General features: G+C 38.9%; 1 protein-coding gene across 1 annotated transcript in view; it reads left to right on the top strand.

The window, feature by feature from the left end:
• The first annotated feature begins 2,151 nt into the window (after nt 1-2,151).
• Nucleotides 2,152-26,743, top strand: part of oca2 (oculocutaneous albinism II) — a 43,275-nt gene continuing 18,683 nt past the window's right edge. The window contains exons 1-18 of the mRNA XM_035176728.2: nt 2,152-2,417; nt 4,264-4,509; nt 7,524-7,619; nt 8,731-8,922; nt 9,556-9,613; nt 10,430-10,502; nt 11,016-11,173; nt 11,254-11,336; nt 11,962-12,115; nt 14,448-14,519; nt 15,075-15,140; nt 16,046-16,102; nt 17,366-17,490; nt 18,350-18,488; nt 23,094-23,226; nt 24,632-24,779; nt 25,251-25,308; nt 25,493-25,601. Of these exons, the coding sequence (XP_035032619.1) occupies nt 4,274-4,509; nt 7,524-7,619; nt 8,731-8,922; nt 9,556-9,613; nt 10,430-10,502; nt 11,016-11,173; nt 11,254-11,336; nt 11,962-12,115; nt 14,448-14,519; nt 15,075-15,140; nt 16,046-16,102; nt 17,366-17,490; nt 18,350-18,488; nt 23,094-23,226; nt 24,632-24,779; nt 25,251-25,308; nt 25,493-25,601 (1,957 nt within the window). The 5' untranslated portion in view covers nt 2,152-2,417; nt 4,264-4,273. The remainder of the gene's footprint in view (nt 2,418-4,263; nt 4,510-7,523; nt 7,620-8,730; nt 8,923-9,555; nt 9,614-10,429; nt 10,503-11,015; nt 11,174-11,253; nt 11,337-11,961; nt 12,116-14,447; nt 14,520-15,074; nt 15,141-16,045; nt 16,103-17,365; nt 17,491-18,349; nt 18,489-23,093; nt 23,227-24,631; nt 24,780-25,250; nt 25,309-25,492; nt 25,602-26,743) is intronic.

The raw sequence follows: 26,743 nt of genomic DNA on the forward strand, positions 1-26,743 counted from the left end.
GGATGGAGAGACAGACTAACAGATTTATAAGAAAAAAAACAATAAAAGTTAAAATAAAGAAAAATAAATGGGAGGGTGTTAGTGTCAAAAAGACACTCGCGGCCACTGACATCTTATCCATTGGGTCTGCAACAAATCTTTTTTTTACAACAGAGTTGTGGGTGCAGCTACAGCTGTAGATGACCATCAGTGTTTATACACATCCACCTTTTCTAAATCAAATAATTCCCAGGACCATCATGACATCGGCCCCATGTCCCCCTGCATCACATGAATGTTGGTATGAACATGTGTGACGTTAACAGTATTCAGCAGAGAGTAAGTCATTCATCGCAGGGCTCACGGTGTCCAGGCCCTGAGCTCATCTCCTCTCTCCTGGTTCCACATGTGACGTATCTGTTCCTCCTACTGTATCTCACGCCAGCCCACAAGACCAGTGTGCAGTCCCCCCCCTGGACATCTTCTCTGTGTAGCTTTCATCTCCTGGTGTCACAGGCAGCAGCGAGTCCAGACCAGGTGACTGCAGCCGCTCAATGGGAAACATTGTCTTTGCCGATTCTCAGAATGAAGGAAGCGAATGCTGCTATTGCTCAGCTGCAAAGATCACTTTGAGATGTAGAGTTAATGGAAATCTATTTTTGTTGCTGAATGTGTTCAGTTCACCGGACATATCATTTTCATAGGGGGAAGGTTTTAGTGGTGGTAAGTTTCTAATTACTTAAATCCTGCTAGTCTGGTTCACTGGCTCTTAATCACGGATGGCGGAATGTTAAAAATCCTAATCTGCTATGTTGTGTTTGGTCAAAGCCAAATGAATTAAGAGATGAAATTTAAGGTACACTCTCTGATTTTGTTAGCACCACCCAAAATTTGATATAATTAATCAATCTTTTTTTTTTTTTAACAGTTCACAGTTGTGTTTGGGCTCCATGCTCAGTAAAAAATTGTGGATGAGCAACGTACAGATAACATTTTATCGGAAAATTTGTGTTGTAGCCTCTGGTTTTGATGCATAAAGAGAAATATAGTTGAATTTGGGAGACAGATGCTCAGGGTTCATCTCATTTTCTTCGGCCTCCAGCATTTTGGGTTCAAACATTAACTTTCTCTGTTGATTACAATTAGGGGTCATTTGATGGGCAGCTGAGAAGCAATCATCTATTACCCGAGGCCCTTTTATGATATTTAATCTTGGTATACAAATAATTTCTGGTACCATAGACTTCACTCTCAGTTCACCAAAACAATTTGTAAGGCAGTTTTGACAAATCTTTTTTAGACCTTCGTTCCCACCCTCTGACCTCTGACTAAATCTGGCTTAACCTTCTCACCCACTCCCCTGCCACTCAGACACACATTGGCATTGTTGTTGAATGAGAATTTCAAAGACATGAGAAGGTCCGTGAAAAAAAAATCCTCAGATGCCCCATGTGTTTTGGAGACACATAATGTGCATTTTTTTATACAATACATGACATAATGCAAGATGAAAAAAAGAAACATTCATAGAAGAGATGCAAACACTGATGGAGTTTTTAAGTTTTCCTTGAAGTTTCCCTGTGTCTGACCTTCCTGACCTTTTCCTCACCTTAAGTCTGTGGAGTTGACTCACCCATTTATACTGAGTTAGGCTCAGTGGGTAATATGTGACAGCTCCCCCTCCCTGAAATATCAACTTCAAGGTCAGGTCCCAGAAAAGACAACATGTCAGTATAAAAAGACACAATGTTACAATATGGATTGCAAATAAAGAATACTATTACCCTCTGTCATCTTTATGGGATCACACTACTTTGAGATGACTATGGTCAACATATCTCCATGTGATAGTCAATCTGTCATACAATACTATCTGGTTAAAAATCCTGCATTAATGATGAAACTTTACCTAAATTGTATTTATTTAGTTGAAGAAGCCGTGAACCTTTTCTTTTCACTGCTGGATTTGGAGCACAGGAATGTGGTGTGGAGGTAAGGATAAGGCGGCTATGCAACAAGGGGAGTATGGTTGTATAAAAGCCGAGAGAGTGAGTGAGTGAATGGGAAAGTTTTCTGTTAAGCTGCTATTAGTGGAGAGTTGTGCCACTCCCTCTCAGCGCCATACTCCCACATCAGCAGCTCCTCCAGAGCCAGGCTGCTCAGGAACATCTCCCTCCTTCGCTGGGAAGCACAGGAGAGCAGAAGAAGCACTCTTGTCTCCACCAAAAATATCTCGGTGCTCAGATATAAACTTAAAAAAAAAAAGAGAGAGGAAGAGAAACTTTCCCGGCATCTGTAGCACATATCAGAGATTTAACAGGATTGTAGCCGTGAATATTGAATTGGATGTTCATCATTTCACATCAAAAACTTTGATCATTTTGTCCTTGTCTTCATCATCTTTATGACCATTATCACATAGAACAACTATTGTCAAGGTAAGTTTTATCACTTTCATCTGTCTCATTTTCTTCTTACCTAAAATGTGTTAATTTAATTTCAGATTCAGCACCTGACATTTGCTCCAGTTCTTTTGCATTCTGTGTGGATTTACTATATTACACTAGTGGGCTTTGTTTTAGTGGGGTTTAGTTTTAATTCCTAAAACAGCTGAAGAGTAGCATAGTGAAAATCCCTTTTATTGCACTGATATGTAAATTGAAATATCTGATAAATGCATGAGAAATTGTATTTTAATTTTGTACTAATTGAGACGGAAAATGAAAAGACAGAAAAAAAGCTGTGTCAAACACTGGCTGCATTTAATCCTTCCTTTACAGTCTTGTGGTCATTGACCTCATCTAATTTTTTTTTTTTTTGCCTTTATCTTGTTACACTTGATTCGATAGAGCTTTATCTAGATGTTTAAATTGCTGTGAAGGAGGGTGGAAAAATTAAGAAAGCAGTTTGTGTTTGTCGTCACACACAGCCTCCGGGCAGGACGCGTACAATAAGGATCATTCTTCTTACTTATTTGAGGCTCATCACAAGCATTTGACAAGGATGTTATGTGAGGCATAACTAAACAAAGTGACAGCAGTCGTTACTCTGATGTTATCTTGAATGTTGGAGAAGACATGTGAATTTCACAATTATTTGTGTGCCATGTAGAATGGTTCATAGGAATGTGTATGATGTAAAACGTGCTGCTCAAACTGGTCTTACCTCCTCAAAGGGTTATTATTACCGAGAGCTGCCGTGTCACACCTGAGTTCCCATCGAATTCATGCAGCCTTTGTGTGGACGAGGACCACATGTCTGCTGTAGCTGACCTCACACGCTGACCTCATGCTGTGATTTATGAGAGCAGAGAATCACTCAGCTGGTACTGTGCATGTTGACCTCTCTCCAGGATACTGTGGCACGACAGGGGTTTCATTTACGTGTGCAGTGTTTAGTTCATACTGTAACTGACAAGAACAGTAAACACTTTATGGTTTGTGGTTTGATCAGAACTTAAGGACGGTGGGTCTGACGTACACAGCAGAGCTCTTTGTTTATTCATGGCCCAGGGAGAGGAATGTTAGTGATGTTAGCAAATTAATTCTGCCCATAAATCATCCCGCAGCCTGTTTTCAGGCTATGTGCAATACTTGTATAGCTGATATACAGTTGATGTGAAAAATTATGAAAGCCGAAAAATCTGTGATGCAGGTGAAGTAGACAAAGTCATAGACAAAGACGACAACGTACGGTAACACAATCCACATTTCAGTCATTTAAATGAACTGAAATGTCAAAACTCTAAATCCACAGTCAATAATGAATCACATGACCCCTTATATCTGCAATGCATCATTCATTGTGATAAAAACACAAAGAGATTTATCACCTGACTCTGCAGCTCCTCTAAATGCTGCCGAGTCTTTCAGCTGATTGCCCACAGCTTCACTGTTCATTCTCACTGCTGTCACATAGTGTTAGCAGCAGCCGGCAGCTGTTTTCAGCTGTGGTTAACCCACTGTGCACTACTGCTCAGCAGAAAATGGAAGACAAACACATTTGGCAAATAAAATAACAACATATTAAGCAGCTAAAGAGTTTTCCTCAGGGGTGTGTGGAGAACAACAAGGAGATAAAAGCTGAGGAAATGTTGGATTTAAGTTTGCAGGGTGGACAGAAACTACTGCAAATGAATATAGATGTTTCTCCGTGTGTGCTGCGATTGCTTGCTAACACTCGAGCCATATCAACTTAACAGGTGATAATATGTTACTGCCCCCAAGTGGCTGGAAAAAATCTTATTGATAATTCTGATGTCTACTCTACTTCTGTCTCCTCCAGTGGTCTCACCATGTATTTGGAGAACAAAAGCAACCTGGAGATTGAGATGTCTGACGCCCAAGGCCATCAGGGCATGAGCAGCCTGAGGTCACCGCAGGCCGTCGCAGCGAACTTCGAGGAGCTCCGTCTGCTGCAGGACATTTCAGAGAGGATAGACACCCAGAAGCTCCAGCAGTCTGCAGTTCTGCCTTTGGGACAGTGCGTCATCCACACCGAGGGCTTTGTCCCTGTTCGACAGGAGGATGGGTATGACTACTGGTTTCTGCTCTCTCATAGTGCTTCACTGACAGGACAGCTCATTATTAGTTCCCGGGGTTTTTGTTATTGGAGGGAGATATGATTTAGGGGGTTCAATAGTTAAAGTCAAATGTCAGTGGGCAGAGTCCAAAGAGGAGCCAAGTGGCAAAAAAAGAAATATGGCAGCAGAAATAAATGAAGTTCACAGAGGAGGAAGACCCTTTAAGTATATGGCTGGTGATATATTATATATTATTTTCAAACATAGTGATTGTGTCAAATATAACAATAAGCAGACACTCTGTAGAAAACATCTATTGCACAACTTATTCTAACCATCATGGTGGTGATGAGTTTTGTGGAGATCTCTCTGCCAATTAGAGAAACACAATGTATAAAAATTAAGAACAGTATGTCCATATCAACAGTGGACAAATAGTAAATTACCACCCAACTTTGTACTTCCACTTAGCTCCATGGAGGGTTTTAGTGTCTTTAAGCTCGTTGTTTTGGTTGTACAGTACTTGACTTTACTGCTCTGTTTCACTCTCACTGCTCTCGTGAACCTCGTGTCGTAGTCTAGAGTTGTACAGGAGATTATGTCCCATTCTCTCTTGTCACCGGGTTTCCTGGAGTAAAGACATAACAACAGTTTAAAGAATCTGAACCACATGTGCAGAATCACATTACAGAGGCCACGTTGGTCAAATCTTCCCTGGAATGTATGAACATAAGTGGAAAACACTGAATTTCTAACACTGTCACTCACACACAGGCTGTGAGTGTGTATCTCAGCGCCTCAGGGGGGTGTTAATCTCAAGCCTGTGGCTGGGACGTCATTGGGATTAAACTAAGGAATTTTTTTTGCTTCATGAACTAAGTCAAAGTTGCACAGCTGATACTTGTGTGCCTTCTGCACGGCCTTGTTGGCTGATTCATATCGGATATTTTACGTAACACTATCTGTAGACAATCAGGTGATGAGATTGTTGAGTTCCTTTGGCACACAGAGGGAGCGGGTAGACAATACTTTACTATATACAAGACGTGGGGTCAACAATTAGAAAACAGTCACATTACATATAGATCCTACTAGAAAAACTAGATGATGGTTAAATTAAAAGACACTTCCAATTAGGCAGAAAGTATTGGATTTATAATCTCCAGGCGGCCAGTAACACAGCTCCAAATAAATGTGATGCATATGTGTAAAACGCATGTTTGTTAACATACTCTTTATAGTTTTAGGGTTAGATAGGGTTATAATAATAATAATAATAATAATAATAATAATAATAATAATAATAATAATACACTTTATTTGTAAAGCACCTTTCAAGAAATGCAGTGTTTTACATACAATATAGATACAAATAAAAACATGTTAAAATGCTATTCATATAAGAACAGATTTGAGTAACACAAGGACATAAATAAAAAACATACAAAAAATGTGTTAAATAAAAATTGCATAAATACAGAAAAGATGGAATGTGATAACAAATATAAAAGTGCAGGAGTGCGGGCAAGTGCAAGATCTAGTTAAAGGTGGAGTAAAGAGAAATGTTTTAAGCTTTCCTACAGACAGGATTTAAGTCAATCCTGTGTGGAGCAGGCAACCAGTGCAGAGCAGCTAGAACTGGACTTATGTGTTCTCTCCTCTTGGTTCTGGTTAAAAGCTGAGCAGCAGAGTTCTGAGTGAGCTGAAGTCTCTCTATTGTTTTCTTTATATATAAAGACACTTTATAGACAACCTCACATAGCATCTTAATAAAGGGCAGCATAACCAAAAACTGAAATTAGCAGACACTACTCGTGTATGTATATATATATACATACATATAAAAGAAAATTTAGCATGAGTCTTGGAAAGATTTGTCATTATTTCTCATATTGTGTGTCCTAAAAAGACCACTGTAAATAATCCCTTCTAATTTCAGCTGTATTTTATCATCTGTCTGGGCTCAGTATCCTTTAAAGAATCCTCTGCAAAATGCAATCTCCCTGCCAAGTCACATCCAGGGGACAGGATCAGAGTCTTGTCAGGGAGAGAAGAGAGGAGAAAGCATTTGCAGACATGCAGCAAATCTCTTTATAGTTGTATAAGAGTATTGAAAAGGATTAATGTGGCAGACTTCCCTAATGTAATCTACTCCTTTATCCAACACCCTTGCCACATCCACTGATTCAAAGCACCCCACTGTCTGCAGCCTGTTTGGTAACACCTGCAAGACTTGTTGGATAACAAATACAACAATAGCAAGGTCTTATCAATTACTGAATGATCACCAATATAAAAAATAAGGTTAATTAATAAAAATGACACAAAACTAATAAATACATTAATTCATAATAAGTAAATTAACCACTATACATATGAAATGCATTCTGCTGTGTCAAGGAAATAAATAGTGTGTTTAAGCACACAACCATTTTAACAAGCAAAGAGTAAAAACCCTCAAGAAAATGAGGGCAACCTTTAATGTTTTGGCTCAGTGGGTTGGTATTCTATTAACAAACCAGTCACATGACGTGTATATAAGAGTATATTGTTGGGATTGAAACAGTGGATCGTGTTTTTTTTTTTTGAAATAGCAGCTCTAAATGTATATATACGGTGTGAGTATGGATCATCTTTGAGAGACAGGAGAACGTGTGTGCATGTGAGCGCTGGATGAAACCCAGCTGTGATGCTCCAGAGGGCGGCAGCCTGCAGGAGCCTCAGGGACACAGAGCAGCAGCAGGGTGACTAAAAGGCACTTTAATGATGGCCTCAGGGTGTCCAGGCACCAGCTGCTCTCCCACCTTTCAGCCACCGGTGGGCCACAAAGCCTCTGACAGGCGGCTTTGACCACTGACTGGCAGCTGGGAGGCCTCACCTGGGGGGCGTCATTATTGGGGTCAGAGGTCATGAAAGTTTTTGAAAAGCACAGTTATTTTTAGTTTTTTTACTATCTATTTATTTCCTTTCTTATTTTTCTTATTTTTTAACTCACTGCTCTCCATTGCATGTTCCTTTCCAGGCACAATTTCAGCGCGGTTAATATCCTCAGAGGGAGAACCAACTCAGCCAACCAGACAGAGAGGTCGCCTCTGCTGAGGTTCTCTCAAGACGACAGGTGGGTCCCTGCTCATCACATTACACTTCTGTGTCCATCATTAAATAAATAAGACATTATGGAGGAGATACATGATGATATTTTGATGAACAACCGATCATTTGTTGATAATTATTCCATGAATTAACTCCCTCAGAGTTTGTCACCACACTCAGCTTCCTGCAAATAGCCTGTCCCTATAGCCTCTATTAAGCTAGTGGTTAAGCTAGCATGCAAACAACTCGCTACCAAATTTATCCTGTTCGCTTCTTTTCCTTACAGTGACAACAATTCTAACTTCATTTTCAATAAACCTATTAAAAACTTCTGCTATAAATAAACCCCAACCGACCTCTCTTGATATTTAGCTTAATAAGGCTACATGCTACTCAGCCAGTGGGCTACCTGGCTAGTTTGCTTAGTGAGCCTGGATTAGCGCTTGTCCACAAAGGGAAGGGCCAGTGTTAATGGCAGCAGCTAGCAGGCTAATCAGGCTAATTTAGCCCTTTTCCCCCCAAACAAAAACAAAAAAAAAGAAACAAAACTCAGTACAGAGCAACACATTTTTTCTAGTTTTAGTCTTTGTAGCTTGAAAGGTTGCTTATGTAGCTAGCTGGAAATTTAGTTTGATAAGTAAAAATTATAATTCTATGTCATAAATAATATTTTGTCTGATTTACCAATCTTACACATTATTCACATAATTTATTTGACATATATTGTTTAATCTTCTTCACCACGGCTTACAGACAACAGTTTTTCATTCAGGTTATCTAGTACTGTACTGACTGGTATATTACTTTTTTACTGAAGAAAAAAGATTACGCATTTTGGTTTTAGTCATAAATCAGAATGACATGCTAGCTGTCATTTAATGAAACGGCTCAACTTGTAAAATCACTGTTTAACCCTTCTTACATTGATTCAATTGACTGCTGTACAAGGCTGCTAATGAAATTGGGATTGGGTCTCGTCCTGTTACAGACATGCTTTTACCGCTCAGTATCATCAGATCTTCAGTTCAAAATATTCCGTCACAGCTGGTGTCCTGAATTCCAATGTCATGTTGGTCTCTGTCCCTGAGTCTGCTGTGGTCGATGTCCAGAAAACTGACGTGATTATTCTCTTCCAGTTTGACCTACATGTCCCTACACAACCCCAGCTTTGTCGGAGGGGAAGAGCCCTGGGACAACAGCTCCCTGGACCATGAGAAGAGGTTTCGACTGGGTAGCGAGGTCACCAGCCTGTCCCTGTCCCGCTCCAGCTCCTCAGAGAAGAACGACCCTCTGGACAACATAAACTTCAGACTCACCAGTAGTATGAAGTGAGACACCTCAATTTACCATAGAAACTAATGGATACGAATCTCACACACCATGTGACCACCTTTTTAGGGTTAGGGTTAACATATGATCCTGAAAAACAAGAATTCTAGTTGGTTTGCATCAACAATGTTTATTTTTTTTATATTTCAACTTAGGGGCATTATGTGCATTTTAACACAACCTTTTCTGAAATGTTATAGCCACCCAGAGTGTCAGGAAGATTAAGATGCAACACAGGTCCATGAGGACTGCATAGCTGATTGTAAAGACATAGACTGGTGTGACCCCAACGGCTCCAACTATTTAAAATGTATTCAGTACAACAAAATCCACAATCTGTGTCCAGTTTTATGAAATGAAGGATGGGGCCCAATTTTAATTAATCCAAAACATTATTTTCCCCTCTGGGGGCTTCATTCGATTATTGTTTGAGGTAAAACTTCATCCAACTTGAAAAAGACACAAAAGATTTGAGTAAAGTCGAGTGGAGAATCGTTTCAGGTTCATCTTGTGACCCCTTGTGGGAATTCTGACCTCTGCCATAGGTTGAAACATAGGTGCGCTGTCATACTGAACACAATTCTGTTGTCAATATATTTAATTTGTTTACAATTTGATTTATTTTGTTCCAGATGCTGCTTCAAAGTCTCCAAAATTGCCACCATGTTCACCATTGTCGTTCTTTGCAGTGTAAGTGGATGGTCTAACATACGTGTTGAATTTCTTTTTACCTACTTTGTTGCATTATTTTTTATTCCGAAATATTAAATTGGGTCAACATTTTGGAAAACGTGTTTATTCTATAATATAAAACTGATACCAGTCTGCACACATATCAGAGTGATATCAATATTCTCATCCCTCAGTGTAAAACAATGAAAAATCATAAAGCTGGATTAAGGAGTGGATTAGCTAAAAAGCTTAAAAAAGGAAATCCATTCTCAAGAGACACAGGGAAAAAATAAGTGCCCTGAGCAGAGGTATGAGTTAACACAGAGGATAAGAGCAGGTGAAGTGACAAAGAATGAAGAACAAAATTTCCCGTACAGGGCGGAGATAACAAGACACAATTGTAACACAGTGTATCAGATATCCTGTATGTAAAGGAAGTAAACAATAGCAGGAAAGAAGGTAATTTCAAAATAAAACAGGAAACCCTAAACAGGAAGTCTCTCGAGGAGAACCCTGTAACACCTGAATATCCTTAGCAGAGTTAGCGCTCTCTCACAAATACTTATTGTTCACTAAACTCTACCTTCAGCACACACAGTAAACTTACCATAGCTCCGAATTCAAGTAATATTTACCATCATATAATTGACTTTTACTAATTGTGTTTTAGCAACCCAGGTTTTTCTGCATTCCACATGTTAAATGAACTGTCCAGCAGACACACTGTATTCTGCTTTTCCTCTGCATCTCGATGCCTCTGGTAGGAACTGCTTGGACTGACTGAATAATACAGCATGTTGAATGTATAATGTGTCTACTGCTTTCTGGTTTCAGCTGTTCTTTAGCATGTATCCAGACCGAGACAACCCCTGGAGGATGTTGGCAGTCTCCTCCACAGACAGTTTCTGTATCCTTCCCTGCTGCATTACTGTTGATGCACACTGCTACTTAATGCTATGTTAAAAAATGGGTTTCTAAAAGGCCCAGCAGGCCTTCAATCAACACAGTCAAGAGGAGACGGCTGGGGCGCGATGCAGCTGTGTTTTTCTTTGAGTATGCTGCATGCTGAGATACATAGGCAGAGAGAAAAAACAACTCTGACAGATTTCTGAAGAAATGTGTTTAATTCACAAGGGTCTTCAACAGGCTGTAATCAGAGGGAATGCTGCGGTAAAAAATAGGGAGTGGAAGCAAATCTGAAATAAGGGATTGTAGCAAACAAATGGTCTCTACTGTTGTGTTTCACTGTGTATGGCAATCTTTGTGTCATATTCAACACGGAGAGGAACACTGTGCAGTTTATAAGATTATTTATTGTTGTGGGTTGTTAAATCAGTCCCAAAAATCTGCTCCAGAAAAAGTATTCTCCTCTGGTATCAAACACACCCACTTTTTGATCTTGACGACCCGCGTCCCACAGCAATGAACCTGACAGATTTCAGGGACAACGCTTTGCTGAAGCTCCAGGTGGGGGGGCCTTTCACAGGAGGGATGGTCGACCTCACCAGCCAAGAGTACATCCTGATCCAGGTGGAGCAGACAGAGCAGCCGGGACAACGAAGGAGGAGAGCTCAGCAGGTATGTGAGGCGTCTCGCTTCTTTGTTGCATCATCAGTGAAAAGCTAAGTCATTCATCATGTTGTCATGTGTGCAAACAGGTGATTTATAACTGGACCATCCCGGTACACAGTCAACGAAGTGACCAGATGCTGGTGACAAAAACCTTTGAGATGCTCAGCAGGTACTCAAAACACTGTGACATGCTGATTTGAGCAGACTATAAGGACTTTATTATTAGGAAGGAAGGGGGCGGGGGCAGAAAAAGTAGACGATTATTTATATTTAATCTTATTTTTCTCACGCAATAAAGTCAAGCTTATTAAATACCTTCTAAATCAAATATAAATAAAATGGACTTTCATTGTAAGGGCACTCAAATACTGTATAAAAAAATGTATGTGTTTGTTGCATATGAATTCTTCTGTGTCTGCCACAGATGATCTAAAAGTTGCTAACCCTTGACAGGGTCATTGAGGCCCCCTGGTGATAGAGACTGAAGTGTGTATATCCACACAGCCTCTCTTTGGAGCAAACTTACCTTCTCTTTAAGCTTATATTACATTTTCTGTCCCCATGCTTTGAAAATCTTGGTTCTTTTTTTATTTAATGTCTGAAGCTGAATTTATGCTGCGTAATGTCATATGATGTGCCATAGTTTTTGAGTATGGTCTTTTCTTAGAAGACATCACAGGGGTGTTAATGGTGTGTAGATTAAAAAAATTGCATGACTGAACATTTTGTATATTAGAGATAGTATGTCATGAAAGAAAACCATCCCCATAGCCTTTGCCGCTTTCCCCACACAGTGAACCCATCGTCATCACGATTCAGTCCTTCCTGCGGGACAATGAGGTGGTGCCGCTGTCCATGACCCACCAGTCCCTCTACGTCAATGTGGAGACACAGGTGGCCATCGCTGGAATCATCCTGACTGGGGTCTATGTTCTCATCATCTTTGAGGTAAATGACCTGTGGTGCTCACACTTTTCTGTGGGTGATGAACAAGCTTGTGTTCAGTTTCTGCCGCACAGCTTTGAAATATGAAACATGGTTGAAATTTAATTTTAGATCCTTCAGTTTCAGAGTCCTATAGTACTTTGAATGCTATATGTGCTACTATAAATATACTATTCAGTAAATAGGGGGCGATTTAAAACTTTCCCACTCTAGTACAGCACATGTGTATTTTATAATAATGCACTCATCTCAAAATTCATGTCTTCACAGATTTTTAGATAGATTCATATGTCTTCATGGTATCTCCAATGTCTACCCAGTCTTAAATACAAACATCCGAGTTTTGGAAAGCACAATGCACATAAATCAACATTTCTGTAAATGTGTCAGATTAACTAGTGTCTCATATAAAAAAAATGATTGTTGAATGTTTATTGCAACTAGTCTTTTTACTTCTGAAATGATCATCAGTTCATAGACTTCATCCATTTAAAAATACAGATCAAGAATGATGAGTAGATGTATCATTATTGTAGATAGTCATTTATATATTTGTTCAAGTTTGCAAGCAAAATTAATTCATGTATTTTTTGTTTGTTGTTTGTTTTAGTATTATTATAGTTTGCTAATGATTCAAAAAAGATTTTTCAAAAAAATGCATCAACTGAAAAACTGCAAAGGATTAGACATCGACTAGAATTGAAAAAAGTTTCTTCTTCTCTCTCAACTCTATACATGCAACAAGTCCCTGATTGATTGTCAATTAGATGTTAATTGATGATTCAGTAGATTGATGACTAATTCAATATCAGATAAAATCACACATTTTCCACACATTAGCTGTCATTACGTCGACGTATTGTGATCTGGCGTCTCACTTTACACCCACTTATTAAGATTTGAGCTGCCTCATATACATCTGTAATTTTCATTCATTCCCGTCAGTGTGTGGTTTAAATTTTGACAGGCTAAAATCCCAGAGTGCGACAAGGTGTGAACTCAGTGGCCAATACTATCATGTGAGAGTCAACAGAGGGCCACAAGAGATGACAACATGTCTACGCTGCAAACACACTCTCATGTGTAATCTGCGATAGTGACAGTTCCTCTCTCTGAGGCTGAAAGCGTGAGGGATCGTCTCAAAAGTATAAGAACACACAGTGTGCAGCGATTCAGACATCAGCAACTGTCGCCTGACGTCACCTGACGTCACGTCTCCATTTGCGAAGATTTGTTAAACTAGTCTCATGCCTCTTAACGAGTGAGCACACACTGTTCCTCTCACATTTAGGATGTTTTGATTTTCTGTTTGAACAAAGGAATTGGTCAGTGTTATCAATTGGAAACCAATTTTCTTCTTTTAATGGGCACTTCAGTGAAATGTTCAGTGAAATGTAAAGTTAAGTATTTTGTCATTTTTGACAAGGCTGTGGGAAAAAAATAGGATGCTTCTGTTATCCTTTATCCATTTTATGAACACGTTAATTCAGACAGAGAAGTGTATGAAAGTCTTGAGCGACTAGACCCAGTTTAGTGTTGAGTAGTTCACAGGGTAATGACTGTTTTGGCAGAATTAACATGTAACAATTCATTTGGTAGAATAAGCCTGCCAATAAAGCTTCTTTAGACAATATGAATGACATTGAATTAGTTTTTTTTACCATTAATAAGCTCGTCTTCGTCAGCCGCAGCATTTGCCACCATAGTGTACATAAAGCGACCTACTTTCCTGCAATTTATTGTGCAGGCATAAATGTCAAAGGAGCCGCGATGCTTCCTGATAACACATCTATACTTATCTCAGGGCTCAATTTTTAATAATAGATGGCATCAAACATGAGAGTAGTGATGGAGCCTGGTGGGGGAGAGCAACTCTCAACAGCATCATTGATTTGTCAGTAACATCTCAGAGTTTCTTGTTACTTTTTCAGAAGAAAATGACACATCATCATAGACCTGGTTGAGAACAAGTCTCAACAAGATAAATTTGACTCATCTGTTCAATACAGTTTGAGATGCAGTACCTGCCATCAGGCTTTTCTAATAACTGGTACAACAGGTAAAACACTGGGATGATGATAAATAAATACTTCATACCACTTAAAACATAGTGTAGAATTAACAGATGAATAAGAACCCCATAGCTCTGCAGCAATAACTATACATCTATTTTAAGTCCTTTGACCCACTGTAATGGCAGCTAGTTAAAGAAATGCGTGTTTGAAATGTTGTATTTGTGTATGTGTGCAACAATTTTTACCCATATTCTAATGTTTAAATATTAAAATTTTTCAGATGCATTACATTTTGTTCTTGTAATCTGTTTAATTTTCAGATTGTACACCGCACTCTGGCTGCGATGTTGGGATCTTTTGCAGCCTTGGCTGCTCTGGCTATCATTGGTGACGTAAGTCCCTTCCTCATATTATTTTGTGAGCTGTAAAATAAATATAATTCCCAGTGCTGCTAATCTTATCCATAAACTATACCTTTCTCAAATTTAAGATTTTACAAGTATTTCAAGGAACAAATATGGGACTTTCACTTCTGAATTTTTTTTCAATTCACACAGTTAAAAGGCTTAATTTTTTATACATATATATATATATATATATATATATATATACTGTATATATATAGTCAGAGTTGTCCTTAACTCAGATCAGCCATTTCTGTCCAGACAATATGGAGCAATGTACCTGAAGTTTGAGAAATGAAGCAATTTCAAAGGCTGGCTGGTTGCTTCAGGGAGAAAGGCTTGTCTGGGTCTCTGTATATACACAAATTCTCCTGTAAAACTAATGAATGTAAGGATGGGAATGTGTCTTAATAAAACATGACCTTTCTTTACGTCTTTTCTCCAGAGCTCCATAGTTTCCCACTCAAGAGAATCAAAATAACTGCCAAGTAAATCCTTTAAAATATTGTAAAATGTTAATTATTGTCTCTGTCTCTCCCACAGCGACCCAGTCTGGTTACTGTGGTGGAGTGGATCGATTATGAGACCCTGTCTCTTCTGTTTGGCATGGTGAGACTTTTAATCAAAGATGTTCTTCATAGGTTAATTTATTCATTTCTTTAGGGACACTGTGGTTTGCAAGACATTACGCTGATAAAATCTTTGTTTAATATTCCTAAAAGTTTTTACATCAAGATCTGACATTTTATCTTCCATTAACTTCCTTTCAAACACCTTGTCCAGCTACAGACAGTAAAACCTGTTTCTGGGGAGGCCAGTGAAATGGATAAAATAATATTATCTCCATGGAAACAAGCATTTCCTTTCAAGCTTGGTATGAAATTGACATGTTTCTATGTAGGCTGCATTATATTTAAAGCATTAATAATTACAAATAATGAATTATTATTGTTATAGCTTCATGACAGATCTCATCCATAACAATATTCAATTCTCAATTTTCACATAAAGTATAATGCTGCTCAATCAGTGATAGCTACATTTTATTTTGATGCATGATCACAGATGGTGGCTTCCTTTGCACAACTTAAAGCGATAGTTCACCGAAAAATGAAAATTCACTCATTATCTACTCACCACTATGCCTTTAACAGCTGCTGTTGAAATTTTAATCTCATTCTGCAAAATCTGAAGACAATTGATTTTAATAATACATAATACTCATGTGCAGTACATGCAATACATGTGAGATACAAGTACCATATATTACTGTATTAAAATAATGATGTCATGTCATATTGCATTTTGAGACTCATTGTCTCATGTCAGTTTCTGTAATACTGTTATTGATATTATAATAAAGAAAAAGGTTGATCATGCTAGAAATAGTTCTCTTACAAACCACAATCTCCTCTCTTACCTTGTTGCCTGTGGTGACTATATTTGGAATGTCAGGTTAAGATGTAATCATGTTACATCATAGGAAATGTTTTTCTTTGTCCTGTTTCTTACAGATGGTTCTGGTGGCCATTTTTTCAGAGACGGGCTTCTTTGATTATTGTGCTGTGAAGGTGAGTTGGCTGTTTTTATAGAAACAATTATGTTCTGACACAGAAAATAACAAAATCAATAGAATCACCTCAAAGGTCTGTAGCAGTTGTTGATGTTATTTTCTTAATTAAGTAATGTACCATTTGAACTTTTACCTTTACCATATACTGTAGAGTGGCAGGTCTATGACAGAAACTGCTCTTTGGTATTGTGTCTCTACAGCAACAGGCTTTGAGCTGTTTCTGAAATTAGCACTGATACACAACAAGCCTACTATTTATATTATCACATGATTCTTAAAAATTTTGGAATGGAAGTTAATCGATTACTTTTTAATACCTAGCTTTACATCTTGACAAAAATACAGAACTAGATAGTTCTAAAATAGTTTGACAAGACATTTCTTCAATTTTATGGGAATGTTTAGGTTAAATTAGGTCAATATATACACTATTTAAAATAAACCACGTTCATTAAGAAAAGATCACAGTGTATTTTCTTGACCTGGACTGAAGTAGTTAAAAGCAATCAAAGCTAAAAGGTGGATGAACATATGATAAATCATTGAACATTCTCAATTTATTACTCATGGCAGAAGATGAATCCTTCATCTACAAGGTCAAGGTTTCTTTCCATCAGAAAAAAAAAGCTCTGTGTTGTTGAAGTTTTATCCAGAATTTTCTCTGTCGCTGGTGTAGAAGGGCGATTGCCTTTGTCCTTCAGGTGCAGAAGCACTCAGACCTGGAGAGTAGGGGCATCATGCAGGCTCATGAATTTTAAGTGTGAGTTGGACAAGGGCAGGCACTTCAAATTAAAACACTTATCTTAGCCTCTGCCATGGAATTAAGACTGGTATATCAACTTTTTAGACTTCGGACCTCTGCAAGATAGTATTGAGTGTGAATCTGTGTAATTATATATTCTATGGTTATTTTGGGAATCTGAGTACACTTCGTCTTTCAGTCCTGAAAGGCACTTCTCATCACTCGGCAGGCAGCCATCTTGGCAATGCCACCAGGCAGTTAACAGAGTAATCTGATTAAAGCCACTTTAAAAGTTTGATGACTTTGCCCCAGATGTGTTCTTGCTATTGTGACATAGTTAATGTTATCATTAACAGCTATTCACGCACCTATCTGGCACAAAGGTTGCAAGTTCAGCATCAGAATACATTAGTTTACTTCCCAAAAGCTGTCTTTGTGCTGATCCATTAAGTGGATCAGTACATCCACTTAATGGGTTGATCATGTCCAACACTGCTTCTTCATGTTACTTTTCTGCAGGCTTACCAGTTATCCAGAGGAAGAGTGTGGCCTATGATCATCATCCTCTGTCTCATTGCCGCCATTCTCTCTGCTTTTCTGGACAATGTGACCACTATGATGCTTTTCACCCCTGTCACAATAAGGTACAGTGTTGTCATTTTTAAATTTCAACAATTTTTTTATATGTACCTTCTTTTCCAACCTTGCAGTGGTTCATAGGCAGTGTCGGCCTCAAATAATATAGTGTTAAACAATCGACTGTCTTTATGAAGTGGTTTGACATTTTGTCAAATAAATTAATTAATATATCTCATGTGATGTAGATGATAAGACAGATACCACTCTAAACACTCTTAAGGCACATAGTCACACATGTGACTGCAGTGGCAAACCTTCATCTTCCCATTGACTTTGAATCTATCTCCCTGTCAGAGAGTGAATACAGAGATTTTTCTGTAGATATTCAATCTCTCTGATGATTGTTTAACAGTTTGCACTTAACAGTTTACATAATAAGAAGAGACAATCAAATAAAAAAAGTGATTTGTATGCAGTCACCCTCAAATAGTCTCATCAGCTGATAGATCCCCACCACTTCTGCTCATATAAACCCACATTACATTCCTATAAACAGAACTACTACACAGAAGCTATAATTTACCACAGTGTGATGTCTTACAAATGACCTATTAACCACCCACCTCTGTATGCTGACAATTATTAAGCTCTTAAAATGGCTTTTGCTACCAGATGTTCCAAACCAAGCTAAAATTTTGACTTGACTGAAATTAGACACCTGATACACAATAATTAAGATGTTTGCTAAAAGCTGTGCTCTGATATCTTAGCAGGCCAACATGGTGGGTATTTTGTTCAGCCAGTGTTTAAGGACCAATGCGATTTATCTTTCAATATCCTTTTATTTTCGTGTATTTATTTCTCTCACCCGTTTGCAATCTAATCAGGACTAAAAGGCTTTTCTGACTCTATCTGATTTTGCAGGTTGTGTGAGGTGCTTAATCTAGACCCCAGACATGTCCTGATTGCAGAAGTAATCTTCACCAACATTGGAGGGGCCGCCACAGCTGTCGGAGATCCACCAAATGTGATTATTGTATCAAATCAGGAACTGCGCAAAGAAGTAGGCACTTTTACAGCTTTCTACCTACACTTGCACTAATATACTGTAACAGGTCAAGCTTGGTGTAATCTGACACATGAACCAGATGCTTAGTAGGACACAACATAATCCTCTTCTTAACTTGAGTGCAACTAACTAATAAGAATGTTCAGCCATACAAACAGTACAGCACTGACAGGAGAATGAAACATTGAGGAACATGTCACTGGAAATGGATTTAGTTTAAAGATTCCCCATTTATCCCTGGAAATTCAAAGATGGCCTGGTGAAGGCAGTGTTGGGATGCAAGGCTGAGATGCCTACCTACCTGCGGGTTGAATGGTGTGTGAGAGACAGCAGGGTCTGAGGACATGGAAGACAGGATGGGGGACGTCTCTTAATGGTCGACAAAACACTAGGTTGTGTTTGAACCATATTCCACCCCTAGATGTAGATTTTTTATAAATTTGGTAAAAGATTTGATGTTACAATATTCATGTAAATACATGAATAGTCATATAAAACAGTTTAACGCTCAAAAAACACATTTAAGTGGGCAGTATCACTTTATACCATCAAAGCTGCATGTGTCAGGGGGCAGTGCAGATGTCTTGTCATTACACAAAACACACGTTTAAGAACCTTTTTTTCTTTGAATTCTTCACGAAAGAGCACCCTGTTGTTCTATATACAGTATATAATGTTTGGTGCTACTGTTTTGAAAATATCATGTTATGGCAGGGTGTTACGAAGGAGTTATCACTACAATTGCTGCATTTAATGCATATTGAGAAACAGTGGTGTCAGTTATCATACGAAACAGCTCAGATTCAAGATTCAAGATTCAAGAGTTTATTGTCAAATACACAACAATTACATTAAGCAATTGCTGGCAATGAAATGCTTGGGTCACAGGCTCTCTTATCGCAATGCTCAGAATATTACAGCAAAATATAGAATAAAATATATAAAATAGAATATCAAAAAATTAAAAATATAAAATAAAATATATATATCTAAATATATATATATACAGCTAAAGAAAAAACAATAGTGCAATTATGCTAAGGTGCGACAGATAGCAGCTGCAGCACTTTAATGGCGTTGGCCCTCTGTCAGATAAAGTAACATCCACCCTCTTTGAAAGATTGGCAACCTATCAAAAGAAATAATGAAAACCTGCAATCATGACCAATATCAAGGCCCCTGTTGCTTAATAATTTTTTTGTGTTTTACCCTCAAGTGGTCAAGAGTAATTAAACCTTTAACATTCCAGAAATTTAAATATGAAAGGTACAGATCTCTGAATCTAGTTTTTATCTGTCAAAACTTGTTGCAAAGGTTTTGGGACTAAGATCACAGTTTCCTGTCGAAGCATGTAGCAGCAAGCTCTGGTCGATGTGAACTGAGACCTCAATGTGTTAGTGAAGAAATCACAGGAATTAAATATGTCAAAAAAGTGAGAAAAGAAACTGTAACACCCTCCAATTCCAATGTTCTCATCATTGTCACCACTTTACGTAGTGTTGCTTTAGCAGTCTTCTTGGTCAAATGATCATAACATCGGTATTTAGATTTGCATCTCCCCATCCAGAATTGTTTTTAAGCAAAATTCAAACAGTTGGTAAAGTCATTGGAAGCAACACAGCAGCTGAGAGTTCTCCTCCTGCCACACATTTAATAATTTCTGACATCTGTGTGCAGTAGAACCTTTCTGTAGCTTCCCCTTCCTGTATCTGTACTCACCTTCTGCATGGGCCACACTAGAGACCCTTTCTTCAGGATTAGCGTCTGATTAAAACTTTGAAGGAGACAATGTCCTGTGGTGGATGACGTACATCACACTTGGTTAAGAACTGGTGTCATTTTTTCATACACTGCATTTTGGCTATTTCAGAAGTGTGTTAAGCAAGCGACACAATCTTCAGACCTAATTTCGCTTTTCAAAATAAAAGCTCTGTAATTCAGCTCTATATAGAGCATCAAAGCAACAGAACGAACATTGTGCTTTAACAGGAAATGATTCTTTAAATGTTGTTGCCATGATGGAAATCAGCACCCTGGACTCCTGTGAATGTCTGTGTCAGTCCGACATGGTGGCGATTATGACCTGTGGTTTGACCCAGTTGTAGACCCCTGCTGTAGTTTATTCAAGTGGGTAGAAGAAGACATGTTCAACTCAGGCCACAGAGCCTACAGTCCACGTTGCCCCACCCTCACTGACTGCTAAAGAGCGCTGGTCGAGTGTTTATTAATTTTTTATTATTATTAAATAAATTGTAAGTCCAAATCGCACCAAAGCATCTGCCCTTCCCAGGATCAGTAAGAATACACTTGCCATGTGTGAAGTTGATCAGATGATATCTTACAAAGAGACAGACAGATGTTTGTGGAATTAGATGTTAGTGTCATTGACTGACTTAATACTCCCACATTGTTCTTCTCTATCACCTGTTATTCTGGAAACCCATTTAGTGATAACTTGTCCTCTCATGTACAGATTGTGACAAGTCAGTAAAGAGCGTAGGGACATTTTACTGTGTTAATGAGAGCAGCCTGTTGCTTTCTGAAAAGGACAATGACTTGTAGGCTCGTCTTGTGACCTTCACTCTTCTTACGCTCAGAGGGGCATAATGTTACATCACTAGAGGACATGACATTTTCCTAGCTGCTTGATGTGGCATCTGTTCACCGCGTGTGACATTTTAGCCTCTGTGGGTGCAGCAGAATGTTGTCTCCCCAGTATACAGTAGCTCCTACCACACCAGGCTCCCGCAGCCCGCAGCCCGCTGTCCAGTTTGTCCCAGGTGACAGCACCACAGGGAGTCAGCGGAAGCGGCGGGCTCATTCAGTCATGTCTGCCCCCTGATAAGGATAGCTTGTATGTACATGCATGGTTTGTTTGTCTGTTTGCATGTTCGCTTGTTTGTGTGGAGGGGATTTTCGGGGGAGAACTCCAGCGATAGAAACAATGGCGCAGCTGTGTAGTTTGTGTTTAGGTAATTCTGCCAGTCATCAGTGTCTTTGTGTTTGATTGGTTAGAGAGCAAAGTAGCATGGTGCATTAAAACCTCCTTTTGGTGTTATTTTATTGAGGGACTCTGCCAAATGGATCTCCTCCAATCAGGCAGAGCATTCTATGACATTGGCTCTGAAATACAGACACACCTGGGTCACAGCAGCTGAAAACAGAAATCCGGTGGCAGCAAGGAGCTCAGCTTTACTGTCTTATGTCCCTCTGTTCCAGATCTTTGTCGGACATAGACACAGAAACAGGGCATTACATTTTTTCTCTGATTCCAGTTTGTAACTAAACATGAGGCTTAAACAGGAAAAATGAGGATTTTCATTTACAGCATGTTTGCAGGAGCAGCTGGCCTCAACCCACAAGTGTGACCGCCCTGAGCGTCACAGCAGAGTGAGAGACCAGGTCTCTATGGAGGCATGAATAAAGGAATAGTCTGACTAATACTGTGTGAGTGAGGCAAGGAGGTGACACACTGACGTAATTAGATAGTCATGTGACATGAGGGGAAGCGTTGCATTAAATAATTATTAATGATTACTATAATTTGTGATGCTGAAGATGTGACAGACCTCCTACAGGACTCACATCAAAGTTCATACTTAATACTGGATACTAATATGTAATATTCCAAATAATTCAGCTCATCATGTTTGACAACCTCTTTCTCTTTGCGATGTGCTGATTGATCCTGCACGTGTGGCCATATACCAACCCTCCTCTCCCTTCTGTTGCAATTTTAAATTGAAAATCCTGCAGAGGTCACTATTAACCACTGTTGTCACTCAATATCTGTTTGATGTCAGTTTATTTCTTTAAACTCTAGTGAAGATGTTATATATGAATCAGTCACAGCTACTGAGAGGCTTTAGACCAGATGATGTCAATTAGAAAGGATATGTTCTGAATATGATGTCATACCCGGACTCATTTCCAATAATGGCTCTGATAAAATTGTGTTCTTTGTCAAGGATTTGCTCTCAATTTAGAGGACAATATCAACTGAGGGCTGATATTTCTTACTAATTCAGGAAGAGAGATTCATGCCAAACTAAAGCAATGTGGATCTGAAAAATAGACAGATGAAAAAAGGATCCATCATCACCACTCTTTTATGTTGTTCTCTCGTGTATAGACTTTCATTGATTAATCATACCATACATGTTTTAACACCTCTATTTTTCAAACATACCACTTTCAACCTTTCAAGAGTTTCTTTGAACCATGTGAACCTAATTCTCAGTGGATGCTATTGCTTTCTCAGAAGACTGACTTTTCCCACTTTGTCTGTGCTATAGTTCAATTCTACTTTATTTGTATAGCACCAAATTACAACATGCATTACCTCAAGGTATGATAAAGGGTGCTCAATGAATCATGGGAGTCACCCCAGCAGTCTAGGTCTATAGCAGAATAACTGAGGGATGGTTCAGGATTCTTTCAGCCTTAACTCTACAGAACTACAGAGGACAGTTTTAAGCATCGAGCAACACTTTATACAATCATTAACCAAAACCGATGTCTTAGCACACATACTTATGTATGAAAAGATTTTTGATTTGTCTTTGCTTTTAAAACTCTGTTTATTATCGTGTCTTTCAGGGGATTGATTTTGCCAGTTTCACGGGCTACATGTTCCTCGGGATAGTCCTCGTCCTTTTCACCTCATTTCCTTTCCTGCGGTTGCTCTACTGGAACAAAAAACTTTACAACAAAGAGTCAATTGAAATAGTTGGTGAGTTCAAATGCTTTTTCAAACTTTTTGATACTTTGCATTTTTCCCCTTATATTTTTCTATACAGTTGATGATTGTTTGAAGTGATGATGGCTGCTATCAGACAGGAATATTATCTCGTTGTCATCGAGCTGAAATCTTAATTGTGGTAAAGCTGCAGATGCAGCGGAATCTTAATTTCTTTTTTAATGATTATCACTGTACTGACCATTAACACCCTAAGAAAATCTGCCCACAATGAAGCCTCTCACTTTTTAAAGTGATGCATTGGCCTCATAGAAATGTAATTAACGCTGCGTTATGGCCTCAGCCCTCTAACTCCTACATATGATATATCATGCCGTCTGAATTGAAGACTATGCCCCCTCTGCCTCAGGTAATTCCCATAGTGTTCCATTTACATTGTCCTTATAGAATGACCTTATCTAATGTTTAGGATGACCAGATTTATAGCTACTCCTCGGAAATTTAAGCTCAAGTTTGATCTGGGATAAATTACAGTAGTCATGGTGATAGCCCAATTTAAACAACATTAACTGGGGAGGAGAACTTTCAAAGCTCAGCTCGCACAAGTTGGAAAGTTGTCCAGAGTAGGGGTAATATAATTTAATAGATAATTAATAAAGAATAAAAGGTTGTGTTTATTTTGGACAGTATCTATGTCCTCCATCAATTCTGTGTCACTGTAAATCTTTGTATATGAGACCCTGTGGATGTATTAAGGCAGAACTAATAAAACATGGATATTTATGACTTGTTGGAAGAACCTCGGTTGGGGAAAATTGAAAACAGACCACTGTTGTTGCGTTGCTCCCAGTCCAGGAGCGAGGAAGACGCAGTGTTTGCAGCGGAATTTTGTCCCACTGAGCCGTAGGGCAGAGTGAAGGAAGCCACAAACGAAAACTGTGACTGTTCAATAGCCTATCTGAAAATCCCACCCTGTGGAGTTTCCGCCTCTCCCGCCAACCTGGTCCAGAGAGCAGCAAAATCAGCACAAAGCCCCTGTCATAATTGTGCTGATTTCCTTACAGGAATATTTTTTCCTGTGCCAGTTAGATCCTATTAGGGTCACCTAGCAACCTCAATGAAAATAGAAGGGGACCTACTGGTATCGACACAGGTGTCCAGCTCCCTCAGGGTCTATCTCTGCCTCAGCATTGCCTGCTCCTCAGCTGGTCAATGTGCCCATCGCCTGGATGCATTAGTCCCTCTATGGGAGCTCACAGCATATTGACCAAAACATCTTAATATCCTCTTAGTCATCCTCAGCTGTAGCTATTAGCAACCAAATCCCTCACTATAAAATGCTCCGTACTGCTACACAGCTTCACCACCGCGATGACTATGTAGTCCATGCACAACACAAATAGATAACTCTCCTGCTCTCTGCTTCCTGATCCTACAGAACTCAAGCATGAGATCCTGGTTTGGAGGCAAACGGCTCAGCGCATTAACCCTGCCAGCCGAGAGGAGACAGCTGTGAAATGCCTCCTGATGCAAAAAGTCCTTAACCTGGAAAATCTTCTCCGCAAAATGATGAAAACCTTCCAAAGGTAAAAAGAAAAGCACTGAAAGCAGATTATCTGAATGCTTTTATCACCTCGTAAAACATGTTTCTATTTTGTAGCTTTTACTGCATGTGTTTCTAATGGTTTTCACACGTGATGAAAGATTTCTGACACATCATCAGTGTTGTAGTTTGTTGTCACCCTCATCCAGGTGACCTGACGATAGATGATAGATGCATATTGTGTAGATGAGATGATTCAATATTTATTATATTGTTGTTGTACTTTGAAAAGAAACACACCTGTCCAATTTACCTGACTTTATTTTAGATTATTTTGCACAAATCCATTAATACAATTCGATAATAATACAATGCAATTGTCTATGATGTACCTAACATTTCAAGCTGTTGACAAAGAGATTAGTCTACAATTGAATGTTTTATTCTGTCTATTAACACTTGATAGAATGATTTAAAATTACTATGGGATTGAAATGTCGCTTTGTCTGAATAGACAAATTTCTCAGGAGGATAAGAACTGGGAGCAAAACATTCAGGAATTGCAAAAGAAGGTAAGCTTTCATACAGTACATCATCTCAGACACACTCCTCATCCACTGTGGTGCACTGATGTTATCTCAGTAATGAAGTTGGCCCAGTCTTTCAGAGTTCACTTTAGACAAATGCTGTCAGTTTCATGATAAAATCTGCTTTTTTCCTCCCCATTCATAAAGAATATGTTTTTGTCCTCCACAGCACAGAATAACTGACAAAGTTCTCCTGGTGAAGTGCGTGTCCGTCCTTGGCGTGGTGATCTTCATGTTCTTTCTCAACTCCTTTGTTCCCAGCATTCATCTAGAGCTCGGTAAGTACCACACCATCTCATTACCAAGCTGCTTTTACAGGCCCCACAGGGTGGTTATAGGTTCTGTCATGTAATTATGAAACACAGCTTCCTCTGTCCTTGCATTTGAAATGAGCCCAAATAATGGGCTGACTAGAAAATCTACCCAACAAATTACATGGATACTGAGCTGCATTTAGACCAATCAAATTATGTCTATTCATCTGCTGCTAGTTCAAACCTTTGTTGGTGAGTAATGTTCCAGTGAAACTGCAGAAGGCACTTTCATACAATATGTGACCTAAGATTCTGAAAAGTTTTTTGGCAAAGATCAGCAGCAGTAACACTTAATTACAGACAAAGTACATATGGCAACATCAGGTAACAACAACCAGGTTTCCAAGCACTTTACACATAAGACGTTTACACACATGTCAATGATTTACTTTGTCTGTTTTCAATGAGAGATCTCTCAAAACCCACTGTACACCACCTGCCCAGTAACCAAAGGCAGACAGACTAAATTGAAGTTAAAGTAAAACATACTGTATTTCCCTGGATGGACACAGAAAGAAATTCCAAATTAATACTTGCCTTGCTTTATGTCTGCTGAATGAGTTCAATATAAACTGAATGCAAACATGTTGTGTTGCCATATTGGCAAAAGGTAATAATATGCATGTACAGCATGAATATGATTGGATGTCACCAGTCAGTTTATAAGACAAACAGGTTGTTGAGCAGACACATCCAGATAAAGAATAAGAAATCTGTTAACAAAATCTTAAAGTCAAAATACGATAAATGATCTGTATGCTGCACTTATTCCTTGAGTAGCATTTCAAGTTACCGCAAATCTTCGTCACGGCCAAATTAGCACACAGATCTTTTGACAGATTATTTTTCCAATAGCTGATGCAACAAGTTTTCTCCTGGAAATATACAAAAGGTTCTGAGCCTACGTTCCTGCTTATTTCAGACATGTTGTAAAATCAGGTCATGTGGTTTAGGCTGAGGTCACATCTTGTCTGTCTGACGCCTCAGACTGTGATGTCTGGGATAAGTGTTTGGCAGATGACCTTGACAGCGACTCATTAATGCTAACACTATGAAGATGGCTGTCTTCATACCCACCATATCTTCTCTCCCCTCGCTGCGGAGGC

This window comes from Hippoglossus stenolepis, chromosome 14 (genome assembly GCF_022539355.2).
Source record: "Hippoglossus stenolepis isolate QCI-W04-F060 chromosome 14, HSTE1.2, whole genome shotgun sequence".
Lineage (NCBI taxonomy): Eukaryota > Metazoa > Chordata > Actinopteri > Pleuronectiformes > Pleuronectidae > Hippoglossus > Hippoglossus stenolepis.